The sequence below is a fragment of the Hermetia illucens genome, chromosome 3 (genome assembly GCF_905115235.1).
Source record: "Hermetia illucens chromosome 3, iHerIll2.2.curated.20191125, whole genome shotgun sequence".
NCBI lineage: Eukaryota > Metazoa > Arthropoda > Insecta > Diptera > Stratiomyidae > Hermetia > Hermetia illucens.
This window is the reverse complement of record NC_051851.1, coordinates 162504616-162527100: the sequence shown is the minus strand read 5'-3', so window position 1 is coordinate 162527100 and position 22485 is coordinate 162504616. Positions and strand designations below refer to the sequence as shown.

Below are 22485 nucleotides of genomic sequence, written 5' to 3'. Positions count from 1 at the left end.
TGCTGGCGTCGTAGCGTGAAAATTCTTGCATTTCCGAATTCTGCGCTCAGCGCCTTATGTCTACTTTCTTCATCCTATCCGAGGCGCTTTTCTGAATGGCGCTGTTAGCCCTATTCTGTCCCCGTTGTAGAGGGCTTGTTGGTACAGGTTGTCCCTTTTTTAGGGGTGTGAGATGCGCTTTAACCCTTGTGTTGGTTCAGCGCATGTATCCCGTGTTTTATGCTGCTTCGTAGGCACCAATCACTGTTTTTATACCGGGACCTTCTGCGAAAAATTGTTGATACGCAGGGTCAAATGCAATTGGAGTTAGAAATTTGGCTGCCTGGTGGCTAGCAATGATCCTGGAATGAGTTAAAGTCTCTCTTTTCTGTGATTTTTTATTTCTTCAGGCATCAAGTTTCGTTAAGATCTTTTTCTTGCTGACTTACTATCTTATCGGTTGTCCTTTCCAAAGCTAAATTTGAACTGAAATGGAAAATCTAATCACATTTGCCAAAAAAGTTTGAAGGAAGTTATATTATCAGTTGACGCATCCGGTTTTGAAATGGTTGTGCCAATCAGTATTTTTTGCAGGTTCGACCCCACAATGACTACGATAATTATTTTTCTTCTCTTGAATTTAATTTTTAATTCGAATTTTTGGTTGTGACTCAAATTTAGTTCCACACGCATTACTTTTGCTTTAGTTATTTTGCTGAACAAACTAAAATAATGGATATCACGCATGTGGAATTCTTTTGAAATGGTAAACAATTTTTTATCAGAAGAAAAACCCCAACAGAAAAATGTACACAAATATTGAGTCACTTTTTAATCTCATCGCTATTGAGCTGGCCAAGTATGAATAAACTAAATTTTTATCACCACTGAATTGAATTTATTTTGCCTGATGTTCGGGATCATCTAGAGTATCAATCCTGTCCGCTTAATTAAACATATCTCAATTGAAACATCAGATGGTTCTCTTATCCAAGACTCGTGCGTAAGCCCCGTCGATCTGGCTTCACGTCTCAGCCCCATCTTAGTCATTCCGGCTCATTGGCGGAACCTACACAACTTGTTGTTTGTTGGCGCTTAAAGACAGGGTTCAGCGAAAGTTCACATCTGGTATTCATATGCAATTAGATTAGCATTACCGGATGATGCATGCGGAGTGCCTTGAACTTTGCACTTCTCCTTTCTTCGCATAAATTTGCGTCTACAAACAAGTGGCTAACTGGCCAGCTTCCCGGTTTTCCATATGGAGCGGACGAGAGAAAACCTGATACGGCCAGGGTGATACCTCAGCAGGGTCGTCGTGGGGAATCTTCATTTCTAGACATAATTTATTGCTTATCTTTAGAATAGAAATCTCCACTTCATTATTCTTTTTATTCGACGCAATTATCTCTCAAGATTGTGCAAGGTAGCCGGTTGAAGGCCGGCTTCATTCCATTCCTCGGTTGCATGACACTATCAATTCTCTAGTAGAGTCTGCATTGTTCAATATATGGTTGATGCACGATTCGTCAAGGCCTCATAAGGTAAACAGAGAGATCGCAGATTGAAATTCCTTCGGAGACATAAATAGGTTCAAGTTGTAGACAAACAACGAAGCGAAGAGGAGCCTAACAGCCTTTCAATCTCCTCATAGATGAGATAATGTCGTGAGCTGCACGATAAGCTTCTTTGTGGGAACCAGCTGCGCATGATTCTTTGTTTCAGCGAATGAAGACCATTTATGAAAGGAGTAATATTGCAAAAAACTGGCACGACCGCTCTACCTCTCACATAGTATGACTTCAGGTATCCAAAATCAATCTCCACCCAAATAAGAAAGAAAAATCCTGTCTAAAAAAATTCACACACTTAACTTTATTCTCAATTTGCACACATTCAGTCTTTTTAGTCAAAACTATCTAACAGTTCCTATTCGAAATCCACTTCGACGGCTTCCAAGTGACTCTTTCTGCTATTGCCCCGGCAACATCGAAAGATCGTTTCAAAAAGTCGCCTATCCATGACCAAATACATCACAGGCCTCAGAGCAGGTAATACAAAACTTAGCGAACTAAATGCAATACCAATTGTCCGGTCCATAAACGGATACTTAAAATGCATGAATGGCGTCGATAATATCTCGAAAAATAGACTTCCGTAGATTTTCTGCATTCCGAAAATCGCTAGAGTGCTGGCCAGCAAAACGGCTAATTTCAAAACGTGCGTGGCGTTCTCCTCCAGGCCACATGATTCCAGCTTCATCTTTGTACAGTGCAATTTGTACAGAACCCAACCTATGCTCACGTGGAGGCAAATAGTTGGTACTAGGATTCGTATGACACCCACGAAAATTTGCATAATCAAATTACTATGCCTGTCAAAATTCATAACTCCACAGATCACCGGGTCAGCTTCGCTGGGTATGACACTCCCAAAGACAAAAAGTGGGATCGCCATGGAAGCGCCCAGAAACCAGATGAATAGAGCCGGCAATAAAACGGGGATTCCCCGCTTCCGTTGGCCATAGTCGATAGTGAGGGATCGTCTTTCACGTACGTCAATCGCTATTTCGTAGTTGTCGTTTTCCCCAGGATCTGCTTCCAGTTGTGTGTACTCATTCTCGGCCAAGTTTCTCCTTTCTATTGTATCGATCGTGAGGTTATACACGGATATTGCATGCAGGTTCAAGGCGATTATGAAGTAAATTGAGGCTGTGCTTGTGAACGATTCCAGGCCTAGATAGACTGGACAAAGTTCTGCGGATACTATCCATCTTTGGTAATTTATGTAGATTAATTCAAGACCACATATACTAAGGGTTACTATGTCACAAAAAGCAAGTTGGAGAAGGTAGTAGCGTGCACCTGAAACGAGAGGAAAAAGGATTTATATTATTTCTGGAAAACAATGAAAGTTTTTGTTACGAAAATATACTGAACGGAGCGTACTGGATATTTCTTCCTTTGGATAGTATCTGCCCAGTTTTTATAAGTTGAAGTTGCGGCCCATTTTCTTCCACAACAGAACTTAGAATTTATGAGCTCCAACGTTCGCAGTAATATAAACTAACCCTTCGACGATTACCTATCTTGTCGTGGTGAGGGACCTCAGTAAGGAGAATCCTCCAGGAAACCACAGGTGACACCTGAAGCTAAGCGATAATCAAAACCCCATGCCAAGATATGTCTACCGTGCCGACGGCTGAATGGTCACAGGGGTTAAGAGGTGGCCGTGAACGGTCAACTCTGGGTGCCAGGCGACCCCCAGTTTCAACTAGCCTTGTCTCAGCAAAAAAGGGCTCTGCTGAGGTCGACTTATTTGAAATAATTAGGACCTGCTTTGTTGGTCTTGCAATTACCGATATTTCGGGAACCACTTGTTCCCTTCATCAGTGCTAACAAGTCCCAGACACTAGTGAATAGAAAACAAGTCGGGAAACCGGAAACTGGACGCTTCAGGTACGAAAGGTTTTTCTTAGTACGTAGCACGTAATATATCCATATATTATGTGAGAGTATCCACTTTCGGGTGATATTGACATTCATAGTCTTCAATTTTCAAAGAAGCGACAAATTTGAGGTATTACAACTTTGTTAGTAATAGTGCGATTTCCACCAAACTTGGTAAGATCATGCTCTATATTATAGCCTATATCACTGCAAACTTTCATGGTACTAGGATGAAGGTTAGGATAGGTTTCTAACCAATTACAAAAAATTGTAGTAATATACTATTATTAACTTTATTTAAACAGATATCGGAATGGAAGGTATTTCGGAGCCCAGGCACCATATAGTGGCAGCCTCCTGATTTTTTTCAGATTTTTCGGTTTGGTAGTTTCTGAGAATGTCCCCCTTAAAGAAGTGATCATTTTCAACCCCCCGCGCTCCCCACCCTTCTAACGAATGTCAAAACTAAGATCGGCTTTGAAAAGTACTAATCGAGACTTTTAATTTGGTACCCCACATGACTATATTTGATGAAAAAAATTTTACACCCCCCTTTTGCATGTATGGGGACCCCCCCTTAAATTCAACGTAAAAGGATGTAATTCACTGTATGCGTGAGCGTTCACAGTTCCCACCTTTCTACCAAATTTGGTGTCAATCGCTATAACCGTCTCTGAGCAAAATGCGTGTGACGGACAGACAGACAGACGGACAGACGGTTTTCTTTGAGACATGTGTCGAACCTCAGGGCAAAGAGCTATCATGCCCGAAACCGAAAAAGATTTCAGGCTGGTCTGCAAAATCTTTGGATGAGCAGAGCTTCTTAGAGGTGTGGTTGGATCAACATGATATAGCAGGCGCCTCTACGGAAAGAGCTGTCCATCTGGCTCAATGCATCGCCAAAGCATGTGACGCGTCCATGCCTAGGAGGTGCGCATTCCCCCGTAGAAGACCAAACTACTGGTGGAATGATGAACTGACCGGCCTTCGATCAGCCTGCCACCGAGCGAGAAGAGCGGCTCAGAGGGCGGTAGGTAGAGTCGATCAAGGGCAGAAAGAGTGCGCCTACAAGGCAGCCCGCAAAACCCTCAAGCTCGCCATCCAGCGAAGCAAGAGGAAATGCTTTAGGGAGCTCTGCTCAGAAGCGAACGTAAATCCGTGGGGGAGAGCTTATGGAATCGTGATGGGACGATTTAGAGGCCGTTCGTCTTCGCAGATCACTTGCCCCGCCCTCTTGTTGAAAATCATCCAGGGGTTATTCCCCCAGCAAGAGGAGAACACCGACACATTCCAACCACCTCTGAATGTGACGGCAATCCCGCCAGTCACCAGAGACGAGCTCCTGGAGATCTGCGGCAGAATAGGAGACAATAAAGCACCGGGTCTGGACGGAGTACCGAATAAGGCCCTTAAGCTTGCCGTGAAATCCAGGCCGGACATGTTTGCTGAGTTGTTCGAAGCGTGCATGTCCGAGGGAATATTTCCAGCGGTATGGAAGCGGCAGAAGTTGGTGCTTCTGCCTAAGCCTGGTAAACCACCAGGTGAACCATCCTCATACCGACCCATATGTCTTTTGGACACGGTGGGGAAAATGCTAGAGCGGGTAATCTATAATAGATTACTCCCAGTAGTTGAGAGCCAAGGCGGCCTTTCAGATCGGCAGTATGGATTCCGTAAAGCCAGATCAACCATTGATGCCATCAAATTGGTTACTGGCTTGGCCGAAGATGCAATCCACGGAAAGGGTAGTACCAGCAAATATTGCGTGGTAGTAACCCTGGACGTGAAAAATGCATTCAATTCGGCCAATTGGAATCTAATCCGGAAATCCCAAGCGAAGGTTGGTATTCCCGCCTACCTCGCCGCAATTGTCGATAGTTATTTAACTAAAAGGAGGCTCTGGTACGACACTGATGACGGACCGCAGGAGTACGTCGTTTCCGCGGGTGTCCCGCAGGGCTCCATATTGGGCCCACTACTGTGGAACATCATGTACAACGATGTACTTAATCTTCCCCTTCCGGAGGAAGCCACAGTGGTGGGTTACGCTGACGACATTGCACTGGTTGTTGTCGCAAAGCGTCTCGAAGATGCTGAGTTATACTCAAGCGAGGCAGTCAATGCTGTCAAATGCTGGTTGGAGAGCTCTGGTCTGACGCTTGCGGAGGAAAAAACGGAAGCGGTCCTCATCACGAAGCGCCGGAAGAGAAATTACGCTTGTGTTAGAGTCGGGAATCATATCATCACTTCCAAGCCGGCCATCAAATACTTGGGGGTGGTGATAGACAGGAAGCTCAGCTATAAGCAACACGTACAGTATGTTTGTGATAAATCATCAAATCATCCACTGCCAGTATGGCCCTGGCGAGGATGATGCCGAACGTGGGAGGGCCACGGCATACCTCTAGGTTGCTTATAGCCAGGGGGTGACCTCAATCATGCTCTATGCGACCCCAGTTTGGAGCGAGGCGTTGCGGATGTCAGTTAACACTAGCAAACTGAATGCAGTCTACAGGAGGACAGCTCTGAGGGTATGCTCTGCCTTCAGGACTGTCTCAGATGATGCAGCATTCGTCATCTCTGGAATGATGCCCATTGACATCTTAGCAGATGAGATGGCGAATATATACCATGCGAAGCCAATCTCTCCCTTATTGCAGACGAAGAAGGCTGAGAGGGAGAGATCCATAAATAGATGGCAAGAGCGGTGGGAACGCTCGGGAAAGGGTCGGTGGACACACAGGCTCATTCCTGCCATCAAGGAGTGGTTGGAGAGACGACACGGTGAGGTTAATTATAATCTCACCCAGTTTCTCACAGGACATGGAGGATATCTCCAATACCTTCACAGGTTTAAATTGGAGACCTCACCCGACTGTCCAAATTGCGATGGAGTCCCAGAGGACCCAGAGCATGTATTCTTTCACTGTCCGAGATTTGTGGAAGAAAGGAGGAACCTAGAGGAGACTCTAGGAGAGGTGCTGGTACCAGAAAATCTGGTGCCGAAAATGCTAGCACATCAAAGGAATTGGGATGCGGTCAACTCCATGATCGCATCAATTCAAGATAAATTGCGAAAGGCAGAGGAAAGGAAAAAAACGCGGTCACGTGCGCCGCGTATAGAAGAAATGGGATTAAGCTAGAGTGAGCTGACTCCGCCCCGTGATGTAATACCTTATGGTGGTTCCGCGGGGCAGGGAGGGAGTCGGGGGTGGTTTTAGTGGGTAAAAATCCCACACGCTGGTGTGTCCAGACCAGTGTCTTTTGAAGATTTCCACCTCCTCAAAAAAAAAAAAAAAAAAGACAGACAGACAGTAAACCGATTTTAATAAGGTTTTGTGTTTACACAAAACCTTAAAAACAAGTCTTAGTTATTTCAAATAATTTAATCCCTAGAATTACACTTAGTTCGACTAACTTTTCCCGAAAAAACAAAGGCCATGGCAGCCAACTCTGAAGAATCTAAAAATTTAAAAAACAAAAAAATTTAAGAGCACTTTTATCATGACGATCCAACCCTGATCGAAGGGGCAATCCTGAACTCTTCCATGGAGAACCTGAGTTTAGACTCAGATTCACCACTTATTCAAATGGGAACCAACCCTATTAGAATCCAATCCTCAATGGACGAACCGAAGCAGTTCCCTTCTGTCAGCATTCCTAACCCCGGGCTCCAATCGACGCTAGCTGCTCAGGCTAAAGTCTTACCTACGGGTAAGCATTTGTCTTTGGACAGCAAACAGCCTCCGGGCAAAACAATGCCTCCAGGCAAAAAGACTTCAACCAAACCGCTTCCAGTCAAACCGAATTCGGGCAAACCGCCTCCGAGCGAACCGTGTTTGGGCAAACTGTCTTCAGGCTAAACACAACACAGGCTAAACACAACCACCGGGTTGTGCCAATATTGAAGGGAAAGGATCGTCTGTGGCATTTGCAACTAAGGGCAAACAAGAGCGGCAGCGGTCTTCTGACGATACCAACTCTTCGGCTCAAATGGCTGCAAAGAAGGCTCTGACGGCAACGGTAAAGTCTTCATTTGCAGCCAAGGCTATCGAAGCCGATAGCCGGTTACGATACAGGGCAGTATGAGCAGCTTAGGAGAAAACTTCTCCTAGTTGTAAGGATTGCATCTTTTGCAAGAAATTACACTACGCTTTGAGTCGGTAGGTGTATACCGTAAAATGTTACGAATAAACTTTACCGACGAAAGCACATGGCTTAGATAGTACTGCTCCTCCTTCAACGATATTTGAGAAAATGCACGACTGACCCTGAAGAGGGTTTCCGAGCTATCATCGTTTAGAAAGTGCTTTCTCTGACTTCCAGAAGAGAAGCGTAATGGTGGTGAAGTCCTGGGACAACTTGTAGTCCAGAATAACTTCAACACCTCCACCTGGTTGCTACTAGCTAGCAAAGTAACGGGAAGAGCCGATAGGCCCGGGACTTTTCTCAACATCGGCGTTCCCGAACCCGATATTAAGAAAGTTCAGGAACAAACGGGCTGCCGGCTCTACTATGGGCTTGGGACCGTAACATTACAAGTGTCGGCTCCTAAAACCATCGAAGGGGACCTTGGCATCTTCATTTGAACCGTAGATGAGGTGCTATATTTCCCAGATAAATTTGCAGCATTATGAAGCGGTGACTGCACTGGTCAGTCGTCGGATAAATAGCTGCAAGACATGTACCTATCCCATACAGGGACCATGGATTGTTGGTGGGGAAACTAAGGGTTTAAACTACTACCTTGGTGTATGCCAATGGAAGTGATAGAACCCGCTCCTGCATTGTTGTTGTCAAAAGACCTCAAAGCTATCTTGGCTAACGACCTATGTGATGGCAACACCACAATGATGAAAATGACCATAAAAAGCCAACAGTGAGATAAGGAAATTCTATGGTGCTATGTTTATTTCTCTTAAGACGTAGACGAAGTTCCCTGGGGAACATTCATCAGAGCTAACCAATATGCCAAAAGTAAAGGCATGGGAATAATAGAAGGAGATGTTGTATGTATATGCTGGGGAAGCTCCAACATCAACGCGAGAGGATCGATACTACTGGAGTATCTGGTAGGAACTCCTCAATTTGAGTACTTTCTTCACTTTCTTTAACCTGGTCACGACGATATCACATTCTCGAATCACAGGGGCATTGATAACGTAATGGGCATAGATCCACCTCCACCTACTCCATTTTGAAGTGCACATAAGACAGATTGGGAGACGTACAAAACAGAACTGAACGCCCGAGTTACGATCCCTGGGAGACGCATCAAATCCACTGTTGGAATTGTGAAAACAACCCAGATGATCACTACCAGCATGAGAGACGCTTTCGTAGAGAGCTGTCCACCCATGATGCCAAAGAAGGGTAAGACACCATAGTGGAACACGGATTTGGCGGTTTCACGGGAGCATTCCATAGATAAAAGTTTGCAGGTCCGGGATGGGATTATTCCTGTTTTAGTAATAGAGGGAGTGGATGCCCTGGACCTACACATTCGGAATACATACCGCGCTTGTCTAGCACATGCTTATATTGCAGCCAGCTGGCGTGATGTGAAGGTAATATTTGTTCCCGAACCAGGGAAACCCACCTACACTGACGCAAAAAGCTTCCAACCGATCAGTCTAACTTCGTTTTACTAAAAAGACGAGTAGATCGATTCATAAGGGATACATATATCCGTAAGTGGCCACTGCACTGTACGTAACATGCCTACCAGAAAGGCAAATCCGCAGAGGTAACACTCCATGAACTAGCGGCAAAAATTGAGAAGAGAATGTTCGGTAAAGGATACGCTTTAGGTGCATTTATGGACATCGAAGACGCCTTCAATTATGCCCCAGTCGTGGTGATTTGTAACACGGCAAGACAGTATCGAATCGATCTGCCGTTAATCAGTTGGATCCTGCACTTTGCCAGAGTTTATTGAAGCAGGGTGTTTTAGAGGTTGGCCACAGGGAAGGGTTCTCTTTCCTCGATTATGGCTCCTAGTAATGGACACCTTGCTATGGCTCCTGGAGAGCACAAAGGTCTTCGCCCAAGCTTTTGCGGACGATCTAGCTGTAATAACTTTCGGCAAGTTTGCGGGCACAGTATGTAACCGCCTGAATGAAACACTGCATGTAATCCATAATTGGTGCCTCCATAATGGACTCATAGTGAACGCTAGAAGGACTGGACTAGTTATATTCACTAGGAAAGTCAGGCGGAGAAGTTACACGCTACCCACCTTATCAGGGGCAGAAATCCAGCTGGTCCAAACAGACAAATATTTAGGAGTATATGAAGTTGTCCCGGACGCATTATAAAACCTACAGCATCTCAGTCCGCATACGAAGAGCTCGAAATGCTACAATATGGAAACACAGGGCCTCGACTGAAGCAATTCCAGGTTCCGGCGGTCAGCTGCAACCTATGGTGTGATGTATCCACTGGTACCATCCGACATTACATCACTCACCCATTCCAAAAAACTATTTCCAATAACTTACACTACTCATCCCACTCAGGGACAAACGCTACCGTTAAACTAGTAATACAGACGTATGTTTGCCCACCTGTCGTTGCTGCCTGACCGTGGTGGACCGTTTCTCACGTTGGCCGAAAGTAGCACCAATCCCCGCCAATCTTCCTGGCATGCCAGCAGGATTGGCGCCCTTTCGCGGGTGTTCCCAATGTTCTTGCCATTTATTTACAAATCTCTCCATTTCAGCGTTTTTCGTCTACGACAAAGGAGGGGTTGACTTCTCAATGTATATGTTTATCAACTCACCTGCCAATGCATACTGCGGATCCGCAAGGCCCTCTCGGCTCTTAATAGTCGGGAGAAATCTATTGTAGATTACCCGCTCCAGCATTTTCTCCGCAGTATCTGTAGTTTACCTGCCATAGGAAGCATAACCAACTTCCACCGCTTTCATTGTGTAAGAAATATCCTTTCGGAGATGTCTGGGTTTCACGACGTGTTTAAGGACCCTAGTCGGTATGCCATTCAAACTCGGGGCTTTGTTGTTTCTTATTCTACCGCAGATTTGCAGCAACTCGTCTCTGGTGATTGGCGATATTGCCGTCATATTCAAAGATTGCCGAAAGCATTCAGTGCCCTCCTCTTGGTGGGAAATAAACCTGGATGAATTTTAAAAAGAGGTTTAGGCACGTGATCTGCGGAAATGGACAGTCTCAAAATCCACCCATCCTGATTGTTTTGGTGCTCTCCCTAGAGTTTACTTCCGCTTTGGAGCAGAGCTACTTAAATCATTCCCTCCCGCATTGCTGGGTGGTGACGTCGAGGGCTCTGCGGGCTTGCTTATAGGCGTGCTCATTTCAACCCTGACCGATCCTCTGAGCAGTTCGTCTGGCTCGGCGGCAAGCTGAACGAAGGCAGGCAGTTTACTATTCCACTAGGGAATGGGCATCTCCCATGCGTGGACGCGTCTCACGCTTTGGCGATACATTGTGTCACATGGAGAGCTCTTTCCGTAGAGGTGTCTGCTTTAATAGTTGGTCTCGAAGGAAGAAGGTCTGCTCTTTTTTTTCAACCTTTGTCGCGTTTAGAAGCGGGGTCGGCTCGTCGTGATCGGCCTCACCTTTTGGCTTTATCTGCATGCAATCTCGAGGCTTTTAAATCCCCACCCAGTGTATTAAGCCACCATTGTTTCGAACGGCCTTTTTGGTCGTTTACCATCGAGTTCGATGTTGAGCTCGAGCTCCCTCGACGATTACCTACCTTGACGTGGTGAGGGAGCTCAGTAAGGACGATCCTCCAGGAAACGGGAGGTGACACCTGAAGCCAAGCGGTAATCAAAACCCCAAGCCAAGGTGTGACTACCGTGCCGAGGGCTGAATGGTCACAGGGGTTAAGATGAACGGTGAACTCTGGGTACCAGGCGACCCCCAGTTTCAACTAGCCTTGTCTCGGCAAAAAGGGGCTCTGCCGAGATCGACTTACTTTCCCCGGAAAAATTGAGGCCATGGCAGCCAACTATGAAAAAACAAAAAAACAAAAACACAAACCTACTAAGCAAACACAATTAAACTTCGATCGTGACGATCCAACCCCGAGTGAAGGGGCAACCCTGAGCTCATCGATGGAGAACCTGAGTCTAGACTCAGATTCCCCACTTATTCAAGTGGGAACCAATTCAATTGGGACCCAGTCCTTAACGGATGAGCCGAAGCAGGCCCCTTCTGTCAGTACTCCTGACCCCAGGCTCCAATCGGCGCCACCTGCTGAGGCTAAAGTCTTGCCCATGGGTAAGCACCTGTCCACGGACAGCAAACTGCCTTCGGGCAAACCGCCTTCGGGCAAACCGCCTCCGGGCAACGCAGAACCAAAGAGCTGTGCCAAGGTTGAGGGGAAAGGAGCGTTCGGGGCACCTGCGGCTAAGGGGAAACCGGAGCGGCAGCGGTCCTCGGACGATCCTAACTCTTCGACACAAAAGGCGGCAAAGAGGGCTCGGCCGGCAACGGCTAGGCCTTCATTTGCAGTCAAGGCTATCGAAGCCGATGGATGGGTCCTGTATGACGACTCCAATCCATCCGGCTACGATACTGAGCAGTGCGAACAGCTTAGGAGGAAACTCCTCCTAGCTGTAAGGACTGCGTCCGCGCAAGACATTAAGCTTTGCTTTGAGTCGGTAGGTGTATACCGTAAAATGTTACGGCTGAACTTTGCTGACGAAGACACGAACGAGTGGCTCAGGCAGTACTGCTCCTCCCTTAACGATGTGTGGGAGGGTGCGCGACTAACCTTGAAAAGGGTCTCTGAGCTGCCATCGATCAAAAAGTCCTTTCTCTGGCTTCCAGAAGAAGAGCGAAATGGTGTCGGGGTTCTGGAACAACTTGGTGTGCAGAACAACCTTAACATTTCCACCTGGTTGCTGCTAGGCAGCAAAACAGGAGAGAAAACCGATAGGCCGGGAACTTTTCTCACTATCGGCGTTCCCGAACCTGATGTTAAGAAAGTTCGGGAAAAATCGGGTTGCCGGCTCTACTATGGGCTGGGGACCGTCACGTTACAAGTGTCGGCTCCTAAAACCATTGAAGGGGACATGCAGCCCCCGGCATCTACATCTGAAACATAAATGAGGTGCCACATTTCCCAAGTAAATTTGCAGCATTGTAAAGCGGCGACTGCACTTATCAGTCGTCGGATCAATAGCTGCAAGACATTTATAGACCTCATACAAGAACCGTGGGTTGTTGGTGGGGCAGTCAGGGGCCTAAACTTCCAACATGCTGACTTATTGTATGCCAATGGAAGAGATCAACCCCGCACCTGCATGGTAGTCTCCAAAGACTTCCAGGCTAACCTGGTTAACGATCTATGTGATGGCGACACCACATCGGTTGAGCTAACCATAAAAAGTCAACAGGGAGATAAAGAGATACTATGGTGCTCTGCATACTTCCCCTACGACGCAGAAGACGTTCCCAGTGGAACATTCATCAGAGCTATCCAATATGCCAAAAGTAGAGGCATGGGGGAAATAGCAGGATGTGATGTCAACGCTCACCACATATGCTGGGGAAGTTCGAACATCAATGCAAGAGGATCGAGACTACTGGAGTATCTAGCAGGAACCAATTTACAAATCCTAAATGTGGGTAATGAACCCACTTTCTTCAACGTGGTCAGGCAAGAGGTCATCGACATCACGGTGGCATCTCCTGACATCGCGGCTCTGATCGGAGAGTGGAGAGTATCAAACGATATCACACTCTCGGATCACAGACGCATTGATTTCGTTATGGGCATGGATCTACCTCCACCCACTCCATTTCGGAATCCGAGGAAGACAGATTGGGTAATGTATCAAACAGAATTGAACGCCCGAGTTACGATCCCTGGGAGGCGCATCAAATCCATTGATCTATTGAATTGAGAAGACAACCCAGATGATCACAACTAGCATGAGAGAAGCTTTCGAAGAAAGCTGTCCACTCAAGATGCCAAAGAAGGGTAAAACACCATGGTGGAACTCGGATTTGGCAAAACAGAGGAGAACGACAAGGATGCTCCTTAATCGTACTCTGAAGGGCGAATCAAGCACTAGCTGGAATCGCTATAAAGAGGCACAGAAGGCTCTAAAGAAGAGCATAAGATCGGCTAAACGATCATCTTGGAGACGCTTTTGCGAAGAGACTAACTCTCTTGAGGCAACCTCAAAGCTGAAGCGGATTCTGGTCAAAGAACGTAGCCAGGAACTGGGTTACTTACGTTTACAGAATGGGAAGTACACCGAAAGCGATGAAGAAACGGCAAATCATTTGCTTGAAGTACACTTCCCAGGCAGCATCCAAAATCTAATCTCGGGGCCAACAGGTGCATACAGCCCTCAACCGAGAGATTGGAATCTGGCATGCAAAGTAGTATCACTGGAGGGAGTGAAATGGGCATTTAACTCGTTCCACAGATATAAGTCTGCAGGTCCGGATGGCATCATTCCTGCGCTAGTAATAGAAGGAATGGATGCCCTGGGTCGACACATTCGGAATATATATCGGGCATGCCTAGCACACGCTTATATTCCAATTATATGGCGGGATGTGAAGGTGTTGTTCATTCCCAAACCAGGAAAACCCACCTACACAGACGCAAAAAGCTTTCGACCGATCAGCCTAACGTCCTTTCTGCTAAAAGGACTAGAAAGATTAGTATATCGGTTCATAAGGGATACACACATTCCTAAATGGCCACTTCACCATAGGCAACACGCCTACCAGAAAGGCAAATCCACGGAGACAGCACTCCATGAACTTACGGCAAAAATTGAAAAGGCGATGTCCGATAAAGAATACGCTTTAGGCGCATTCATGGACATCGAAGGTGCCTTCAATTATGCCTCATTTGCGGCAATTTGTGATGCGGCAAGACAGCATGGAATCGAACCGCTGCTAAACAGTTGGATCCTTCACATGCTAGACTGGAGTAAAATCCACATATCGGTCGGCCAGAAGTCTATTGAAGCAGGATGTCTCAGGGGCTGCCCACAGGGAGGGGTTCTCTCTCCACTGTTATGGCTCTTGGTGATGGATACCCTGCTGTGGCTCCTGGAGGACAAAAAAGCCTTCGCGCAAGCATTTGCCGACGACCTAGCCGTAATAATTACCTGCAAGTTTGCGGACACAGTATGTGACCGCTTGAATGCAACTCTGCATGTAATCCACAGCTGGTGCCTCCGCAATGGACTCACGGTGAACGCTAGAAAGACTGGACTAGTTATGTTCACTAGGAACGTCAGGTGGGGCAGCTATACGCTACCCACCTTAGCAGGGGCGGAAATCCAGCTGGCACAAACAGTCAAGTACTTAGGAGTACATTTCGACTCCAAGTTAACGTGGAAGCATCATATCCAGGAACAATACCAGAAATCCTGCAGATTGCTCTGGTGCTGTAGGAATGCGATAGGTAAGACCTGGGGGCTTTCACCTAAACGGATATATTGGATGTATACATCCATAATAAAACCCATTTTGATGTATGCATGCATGGTCTGGTGGCCAAGACTGAACTTTGCTAATAGCAGGAAGCTGCTAACGCAGATTCAGAGACTTGGTTGCCTAAGTATTACTGGAGCAATGAGTACTACGCCGACTGCGGCACTTGAAGCCATCCTAAATTTACCCCCCATCCACTTGGAGGTGAAACGGAAAGCAGCCAACGACGCATATAGGCTCGATACCATTGGGGCGTGGAAAGGCGGCCAATCCAACGGGCATGCGTCTATATGGAAATTCCTTGAAAAACATCCAGTAGCCCTGATGCCGACCGATCATATGGTTTCCAGATTCGTCTTTGAAAAGACATACACTGTCGTAATCACCGAAAGAGAAGAATGGTCGACAAGTGGCCATGAGTCTTTTTAGATTACAGACCTAATAATCTTCACCGACGGGTCAGTCACGGAGGATGGATCGGGTGCAGGCGTGTTCTCGGAGAATCCGATTATAGAACAGGCCCGACCCCTCGGAAAAATGACGACCATATTCCAGGCGGAGATATATGCCATTTCATTGGCAGCAGAAGAATGTCTGCGACAAAAATGGAGGGGTCGCACCATTCGAATCTGTTCCGACAGTCGGGCGGCATTATCAGCACTAGATGGCAACAACATATCAAGCCAATTGGTGTGGAGTTGTCATCAGGTGCTGCTGAAACTTGGCCGACTGAACGAAACATTCCTGATGTGGGTGCCGGGGCACTCTAACATCGCCGGTAATGAGAGGGCTGATAGACTGGCTCGCCGAGGGTCTGGATCCACAATGGTGGGCCCAGAACCAGCTCTTGGAATCCGACCATCTACTGTCAAGTCTACTCTGAAAGGTGAAATTGCAAGGATTCACGCAACCGAGTGGAGAAATTTGGACTAGGGCCACTAGAGCGGCATTTTTGTTGTCCCTTAAGAAGTGGGACATGAAAACCCTAGTAGGGCTTTTGACGGGACACTGCCCCTTAAACTACTATATGGAAAAGATTGGGGTAGTGGTTTCGGCTGTGTGCAGCCAATGTGAGGAGGAGGAGGAAACTGCCCTGCACTTTTTATGCAGCTGCCCGGCATCCTCAGATCTCAGACGAAGACACCTTGGCAAGGTTTTCTTCAATGAAGAATCTGCACACTCTCTGCCTCTTGAGAATGTTCTCAGATTCGCTAAAGCCTGCGAACACCGTAGGCGGGAAGCCATTGAATAGGCAACTTACGGGGATAGTACAATGAGCCTAATAATGGCCTGAGTGCTCGGAGCTGCGGCTCCCCCCATTTAACTAAACTAAACTAAAACATTGGCCAGTGAACTCTCGTTAGCGCGAATAGCGTGACCATATCATGGAAGACGCCTCTCTCGCAGTTTTTCCACGATCGGTGCAACCCCAAATCGATCGCGGATAGCCTCATTTCGGATGTGATCAAACCGTGTCACGCCACTAGTCCAATTCAACATCTTCGTCTTCATTACCGCAAGACGCCGTTCATTGTCTTTTATAGTCGGCCAACACTCAGAATCATAGAGTGCGACAGGACGGACAACATTGCGCGAAATTTTAAATTTGAGACTTTCGTTGATACGTCGATCACAAAGAACACCAGTTGTGGAATGCCACTCCATCCAGATTGCGTTAATGCGTGAAGCGATTTCATAGGACAGTTCTCCAATGGCTGAGAGCATTGACCCGAGGTATTTAAATCACTCAGTTCTGGGCAAGCCACTGCCGCTGACAGTAATTGTGTCTGTTTCATGGGGATCATGGGGATCGGTCGTCAAAAATTCAATTTTATCCAGATTGAATCTAAGACCGTGTTCCACGAGGCGATCATTCCATTTTTGGACGCATAAACCGAAAAAAACTATTGTATGCATCAGAAAATATTTATTTATTTTTTATAATGTAGGTACATGTCTAAAGTTTTTATTTACATTGTTTTGAAGATCAAATCTATTAGGTGACGTCCCCCATTCTCCATACATTGCGTAAACCGATTTCTGGCGTTTGTCATGACTCTTGTTAGCATAGCAGGTGTTATGTTGGCAATTTCTTCTTGGATGTTGGTCTTCAAATCTTGTAGGGTTCTTGGACGGTTCACATAAACACGGGATTTCAAAAAACCCCATAGAAAAAAATCACAAGGGGACAGATCGGGAGAGCGTGCCGGCCATTACAAATCGCCTCTAATGGAGATAAGGCGCTCTGGAAACATCGAACAGCCATCGATGCTCTTGAAGTGTGTGCTGTTGCACCGTCTTGTTGGAACCAAGTGTCCCCCAAATCCAAATTTTCTAGCCGTGGGAAAAAAAAATTCTGTAGCATGTTTACATACCGGTCCGAATTCACTGTCACGGTAACCTCATTTTCCTCAAAAAACCAGGGACCAATAATTCCAGCTGAGGAAATTGTACACCACACTGTGACTTTGGGTGAATGCAAAGGCTTTTGATGCAATTCTCGAGGGTTGGTGTCAGCCCAGTAGCGCATGTTTTGTTTGTTAACCGACCCACACAAATGAAAATGGACTTCATCGCTAAAAAAAACAATAGCACCCTCGGGAACGACATCAAGAAGAAGCTCACACGCGTTCATCCGAGAATTGAAGTCACGTTCTGAAAGTCCCTGCACTATCGCCATCTTATAGGGATGAAAATGAAGATCATCACGAAGAATTATTCTCATAGAACAATCGGATAGTCCAAGGGCAGATGCGTGTTTGCGCGCAGAACGCCGTGGCGATCGCAACATTCACGCTCTCACTGCTCCAATGTTCTCAGGTGATCTAACGGGCCGAGGGACTCCAGTTCTTCCTTTTGTCGCACTTGCAGTTTGTCTGAATGTAGTGACCCATGTAACAATTGATTTGAGGTCTGGGACGGGAGCCAACGGGGCTAAATTAAAGCGATTCCGAAATGCATGCTGTGTTGCAATAACCGAACATCCGCTTGAAAAGTAAACCTCAACGGCAAAGGCTCGCTCCTCACTATTCCAACGCATGATGGCGACTGAACCGTATCGGGACAAAACTTTACAGTATCCCTTCTTGAATTAGACCACTAGCGCTCCGCTATGACATCAACTAACTGAGTGGCGCGCATTTTAAAAAAGGAACTTATGCTGCCGCACCCTATAGATACTTTGGGAAGGGAAGTTGCACTGCACCCTAGAAAAACTATTGTGTCCAAACTTTGTGTTACACGTCTTTTCCCCATGAAGTAAGTATTCCCATCCCATCTTGTAGAGTTGAGTTTTCTATCCGCAGGTCCAATGTAGCGTTTGACCCATAGAATTGTTAAGGGCAATCTTTGAGAATGTGATCCATGGTTGATCTACCCTTTTGACCGAGGCACTCGGGTCTTGAGTTTTCCAACTCGAATATGGAGTAATGTCATGTGATATCCTATGTTTGTAATTGACATGAGATGGACTAAAGTGACAGAAGGACTTTCGCCTCAAAATTTTCGAGTTTCGCTAGCGCATGTCGACAGGACACTTCAGTGGAGCTGCACTCAGGTGCTGACAGACTTTCACGGTTTTGTGTTATCTGAGCTCACTTGGTTGCTCTTCGTCAACCTGGATAGTCTTTTGGTCATCTCGCAATTCCATAAGTCATTACAATGTATAGATGACCTTCTGCTTATCCGTCAGTTTACCAGTCTGTTTGTGTGTTTTTAGATTCGAAGTTCCTTAGTAAGAATTCCACGTTCATTTCCTATGATAGTAACTCATATATTATACATAATTATTCTCGACCCCAAGCGCCAAGTGAGCCAACTTAAAGGCATGGCAACTAGCCAAGCGTCTGGCGCCTGAACTAGCCATAATCCCCAAGCTTTTAGCAAGGCATGATTCAGAATTCATTGCGATTACTCTCTAAAAATGGAAGAATATCTTATCCAAGTTAATTGTATCCCCGTCCTACACAGCGGCACACCGAGAACTTATTGCAGACCACCAGCCGGTCTGGTCAAAAATGCAAATAAATTGAATAAAGAACTTAATCAGTAAAAGCGAGACCATGCTAAGGCCCAGTGGAGCGTTTCTCGCCATATGGCCCCAACTGTATAAATATCACAATATTAAGCACAAAAACCGTCATAAACCATGCGTGCTTACATTCATTGAGTGTAATGATCTTGACATTGTCTCCGCAATGTGCGATTGTTTTATGGCTTTGCTCATTACAAGTTCATTGTGTTGTGTTTACACTGCTAGCATAGGTCTCTCTCTATAAAAGCAAACATATCGCACCTTTGTTGCCAAGAAACAAAGTTATTGCACTTGGGCACAAACTACTGCCTTTATGCTTGGTCTCGGGTACCTAAGGCCAACTTCCTGCCAAAACAATGTAATCAAGCATTAGTCAGCCATCCGTTGGTTCGTCCGTTTTTGCGATCCATCTGTGCGTCCATCCGTTCAGTAATACGATGATTGTTATGAATAATCAGAATGTTTTTTCCTTTCCAGTGAAAATCAACACGAAAAAAAGTAATAATGGAGCGTGACCAAGCCTCGAGTCACTGTTCATTGAGCATAGATTACAGCCCGCAAATTCTGAGATACAATGAAAGTTTGCACTTAGCACAAAGAAGCTAGCAAGCGGGAGCAAGTGTTATCTTTGAGTAGTGGTTTTATGTTGTATAGCGTCTGAGTCCGCACATGCCAATGGTTAGGGTCATTGCTGTGGAAGTTGGAAGAATGGAACCTTCATCGGGGAAGATCATGACCTCAGTCATGGTAAAAGTCTTCCTTGTCTGGTCCTAATGTTTCAGCTCCCATGCTCGATCCTCGTGGTATACCTGAGGGAAGTAACCTACATCAGTCAGGCTGTATTCAGTGATCCCTGCTTCCCTTGATACCACCTAATGATGCAACCATTCGTTGTTTAAATTTCGCTTGTACAGAATGCATAGGTCAATTTCCGCATGATCTCTGATCGCTTTACATATAATTGTTCCAATTAAGCTGATTTAGCACAGAACAGCGAATACGAACCCAACCCAGAAATAAAGTCGCTCAAACACTCACCATTACATTTCGCTCGAAGTAATCCATAAATGATCATCAGATTCAGTAAAATCCCTGTAGTTCCAAACGTTGCTAGAAACATCCAAATATAGTAGTTGTCAACGATCAGTTTGTCGTCACCCTCCAACCCCCCATCCACCCCAACACTATTCACATTTCTCAGTCCATACTGGCTGGCATTTGTGCGGAAATCGAACTGATCTTCATCACGTGGCGAGGATCCGTTGAAAACTTGTTGCACTATGTCTGAGACACTTTCATTTTTGCCGATCATGATCGTCCACGAGAGGTACCTGAAGATGCATATGCAATGTTTCCTATGAACTCTGAGGGTCCTCACTCCCCCTCGCCGGCCCACAGTACCACCATGAACATATGTACAAGAAATTGTTGGCACGATCACTGAATGGCTGCACCCACGCGACCGCAGCTCTCCTCCCGGCTACACGCACTTGTTCACACGATCGAGTTCTATAAACAATCGCGTTATGTACTTATCCTATTTGATTTTCACTCTCTCCACCGAAAAAAATAAACACTTTCGGTTACAGATCCCACAGATCACACCGAGTGATATTCACCATGCCTAGTCGATCGGCCGAACATTGCGCCCCATGGCACCTTTGCGAGCTTCGAAGAACCCGCCCGACCGGTTTGAATTTTCCCGCGCTCGGTAAAGTACAGATACTTATTGCTAGCGTGTAAAGTGCAAGATACTAATGTGTTTTCCTTTCAGCTCAATTTTCACCCAATAAAATTGAGTTCTTGCGAGGAGGGCACAGCTCGATCACGGCCCGATCGGAACGACTTCACAATGTGTTGATCAGACTTTGAATGATCTTTGCTGAACTGAGTGGCATGGCGGAGTACTTGGGTAGTGGAAAGTAATCTGTATGCCGGAGCAAGGCAACATTGAAGTGCGTACATGCTACAAACCGTACATACTTTAGTCTGCTTCGGTTCAAATAAGTTCCCTCGATCGGCCGGGACAAGACAAAACAGATACAGATACTTTGTTGTTGTCCCATCGCGATGCGTACTCGACTCGTACCCCAAGATCTTTTCAAAAGCCTTTCCAAAGTACCCGGGCACGAACGCTTTCTGCTTCATTTATCTTTTTTTGTCACTCTATCGTGATATCGATCTTTTTCAGTTGCCTGAATCATCCACGAGTATAGAACGTTCACTAACCGAGAATGATCGTCGATAAGTATTCTGGACACATTTCTGCACCACCCTATGCCCGGTGTTTCTCAAACACGCCCGGATGGGGTATGGTTGAATCTAATGGGGAGCCATGTATCTACCATTGTACATATAAATAGCTTTTGTATTCGATGCAAATTCTGAAGAAAGTTGTTGCAGAGGTAGCTCCCCGTACAATCGCTTGAAGTAACGGAAAACTCAGATTAAGAATTTGATACACAAAGAGATCATCAGGATGTTGGCTTCGAATCAGAGGAGCGAATTCCAGATTGGTCTTCATACATGGGCTAAGAACGTTTATCTGTCTGGCGTGGTTAATAGAATTAAACATTTTAATTTTAGCTACAGACGGAGATGCATCATGAAGAGACTTGGGTGAGTTTATATTTAGAAGAAAGAGTGACTCCGTCAGATAGTTTTGTTCCTGCGACAGCAAATTTCATGTTGGAAATGCAATGATTAATTGAAATAGTTCTTTCCCTCCCAACTTCTATCGTGGGGCTGAAATAAATACATGGTATCTGATACATCTTGTGTTTGTGTCCTGTGATTGGGGCTTGAGAATACACTCAGTCTTCCCTGTTTGTCGTAAAAGGCGACTAAAAGGGATGGGCTAGCAACCTGCAAATTTTGAAACTTCACTGCTACCGAAAAGTCAGCAACACCTCGGATAGGTACTGACCACACTTCAAAGAGCTTTGGCTAACGAAGACGGACTATTATTGCCTTTTGAAATAGGCAAACGCTCCTCGACAACGGTATCTAAAGTCCCCAGAATGCTTGTGTATGGTGGGGGAGAAGCTACAGCTTCTGAGCACTCAGGCCGTGTTGGCCCATTGTACTCGCAGAATGCTTACTTTCTCCAACTCGAGCGAGAATTCCAACGATATTAGCTGGACTTTTTGGTAGGTAGGGCGAAACATAGATTGGTACCCACGATGGAACATAAAACCTGAGAAAGGCCTGCTGAACCAACACCAACAGCTCTACTACCAAACCCTATCTCACCTCCACGTGGTGACCGCTAGGAGCTCTTTCTTAAGGAAAAGCTGTAAACGGGACGAATGTTCCAACTGGTCCACCAAGTTTTGGGGGTTGGGTAGGGCTGACAACCCTACACGGAAAACCGAAGTTACGAAGCCACAAAAGGAGCCTCGGACTGGATTGACTACACAACGACGAACCCGGCAACGAAAAAGGGATAACGATTTGGGCATATTCTCATGGAACGTGCGCTCCCTGTAAGGAGAAGGAGCTGCCAAGCAGCTAGACGGTACCCTGTCCCAATATAGGCCTGATGTAACAGTCTTACAGGAAATGCGTTAGACAGGA

At 46.0% G+C, this 22485-nt stretch overlaps 1 protein-coding gene across 1 annotated transcript; it reads right to left on the bottom strand.

Annotated features, from left to right (window-relative positions):
• Window positions 1-1831: 1831 nt before the first annotated feature.
• LOC119652897 lies at window positions 1832-20968 on the bottom strand. Its single transcript, XM_038057270.1, has 2 exons — window positions 19948-20968; window positions 1832-2843 (listed from the first exon to the last, which is right to left on the bottom strand). Exons 1-2 carry the CDS (start codon window positions 20219-20221, stop codon window positions 1909-1911), a joined length of 1209 nt encoding a protein of 402 aa, XP_037913198.1. The 5' UTR covers window positions 20222-20968; the 3' UTR covers window positions 1832-1908.
• Window positions 20969-22485: the final 1517 nt, after the last annotated feature.

Bases quoted from the DNA above. Each gene is read 5' to 3' on its own strand.
- LOC119652897 (XM_038057270.1), bottom strand. From the start codon at position 20,221: ATGATCGGCAAAAATGAAAGTGTCTCAGACATAGTGCAACAAGTTTTC. The intron at 2,844-19,947 runs GTGAGTGTTTGA...CTCTCGTTTCAG, and splicing joins ACTTCGAGCGAAATGTAATG to GTGCACGCTACTACCTTCTC.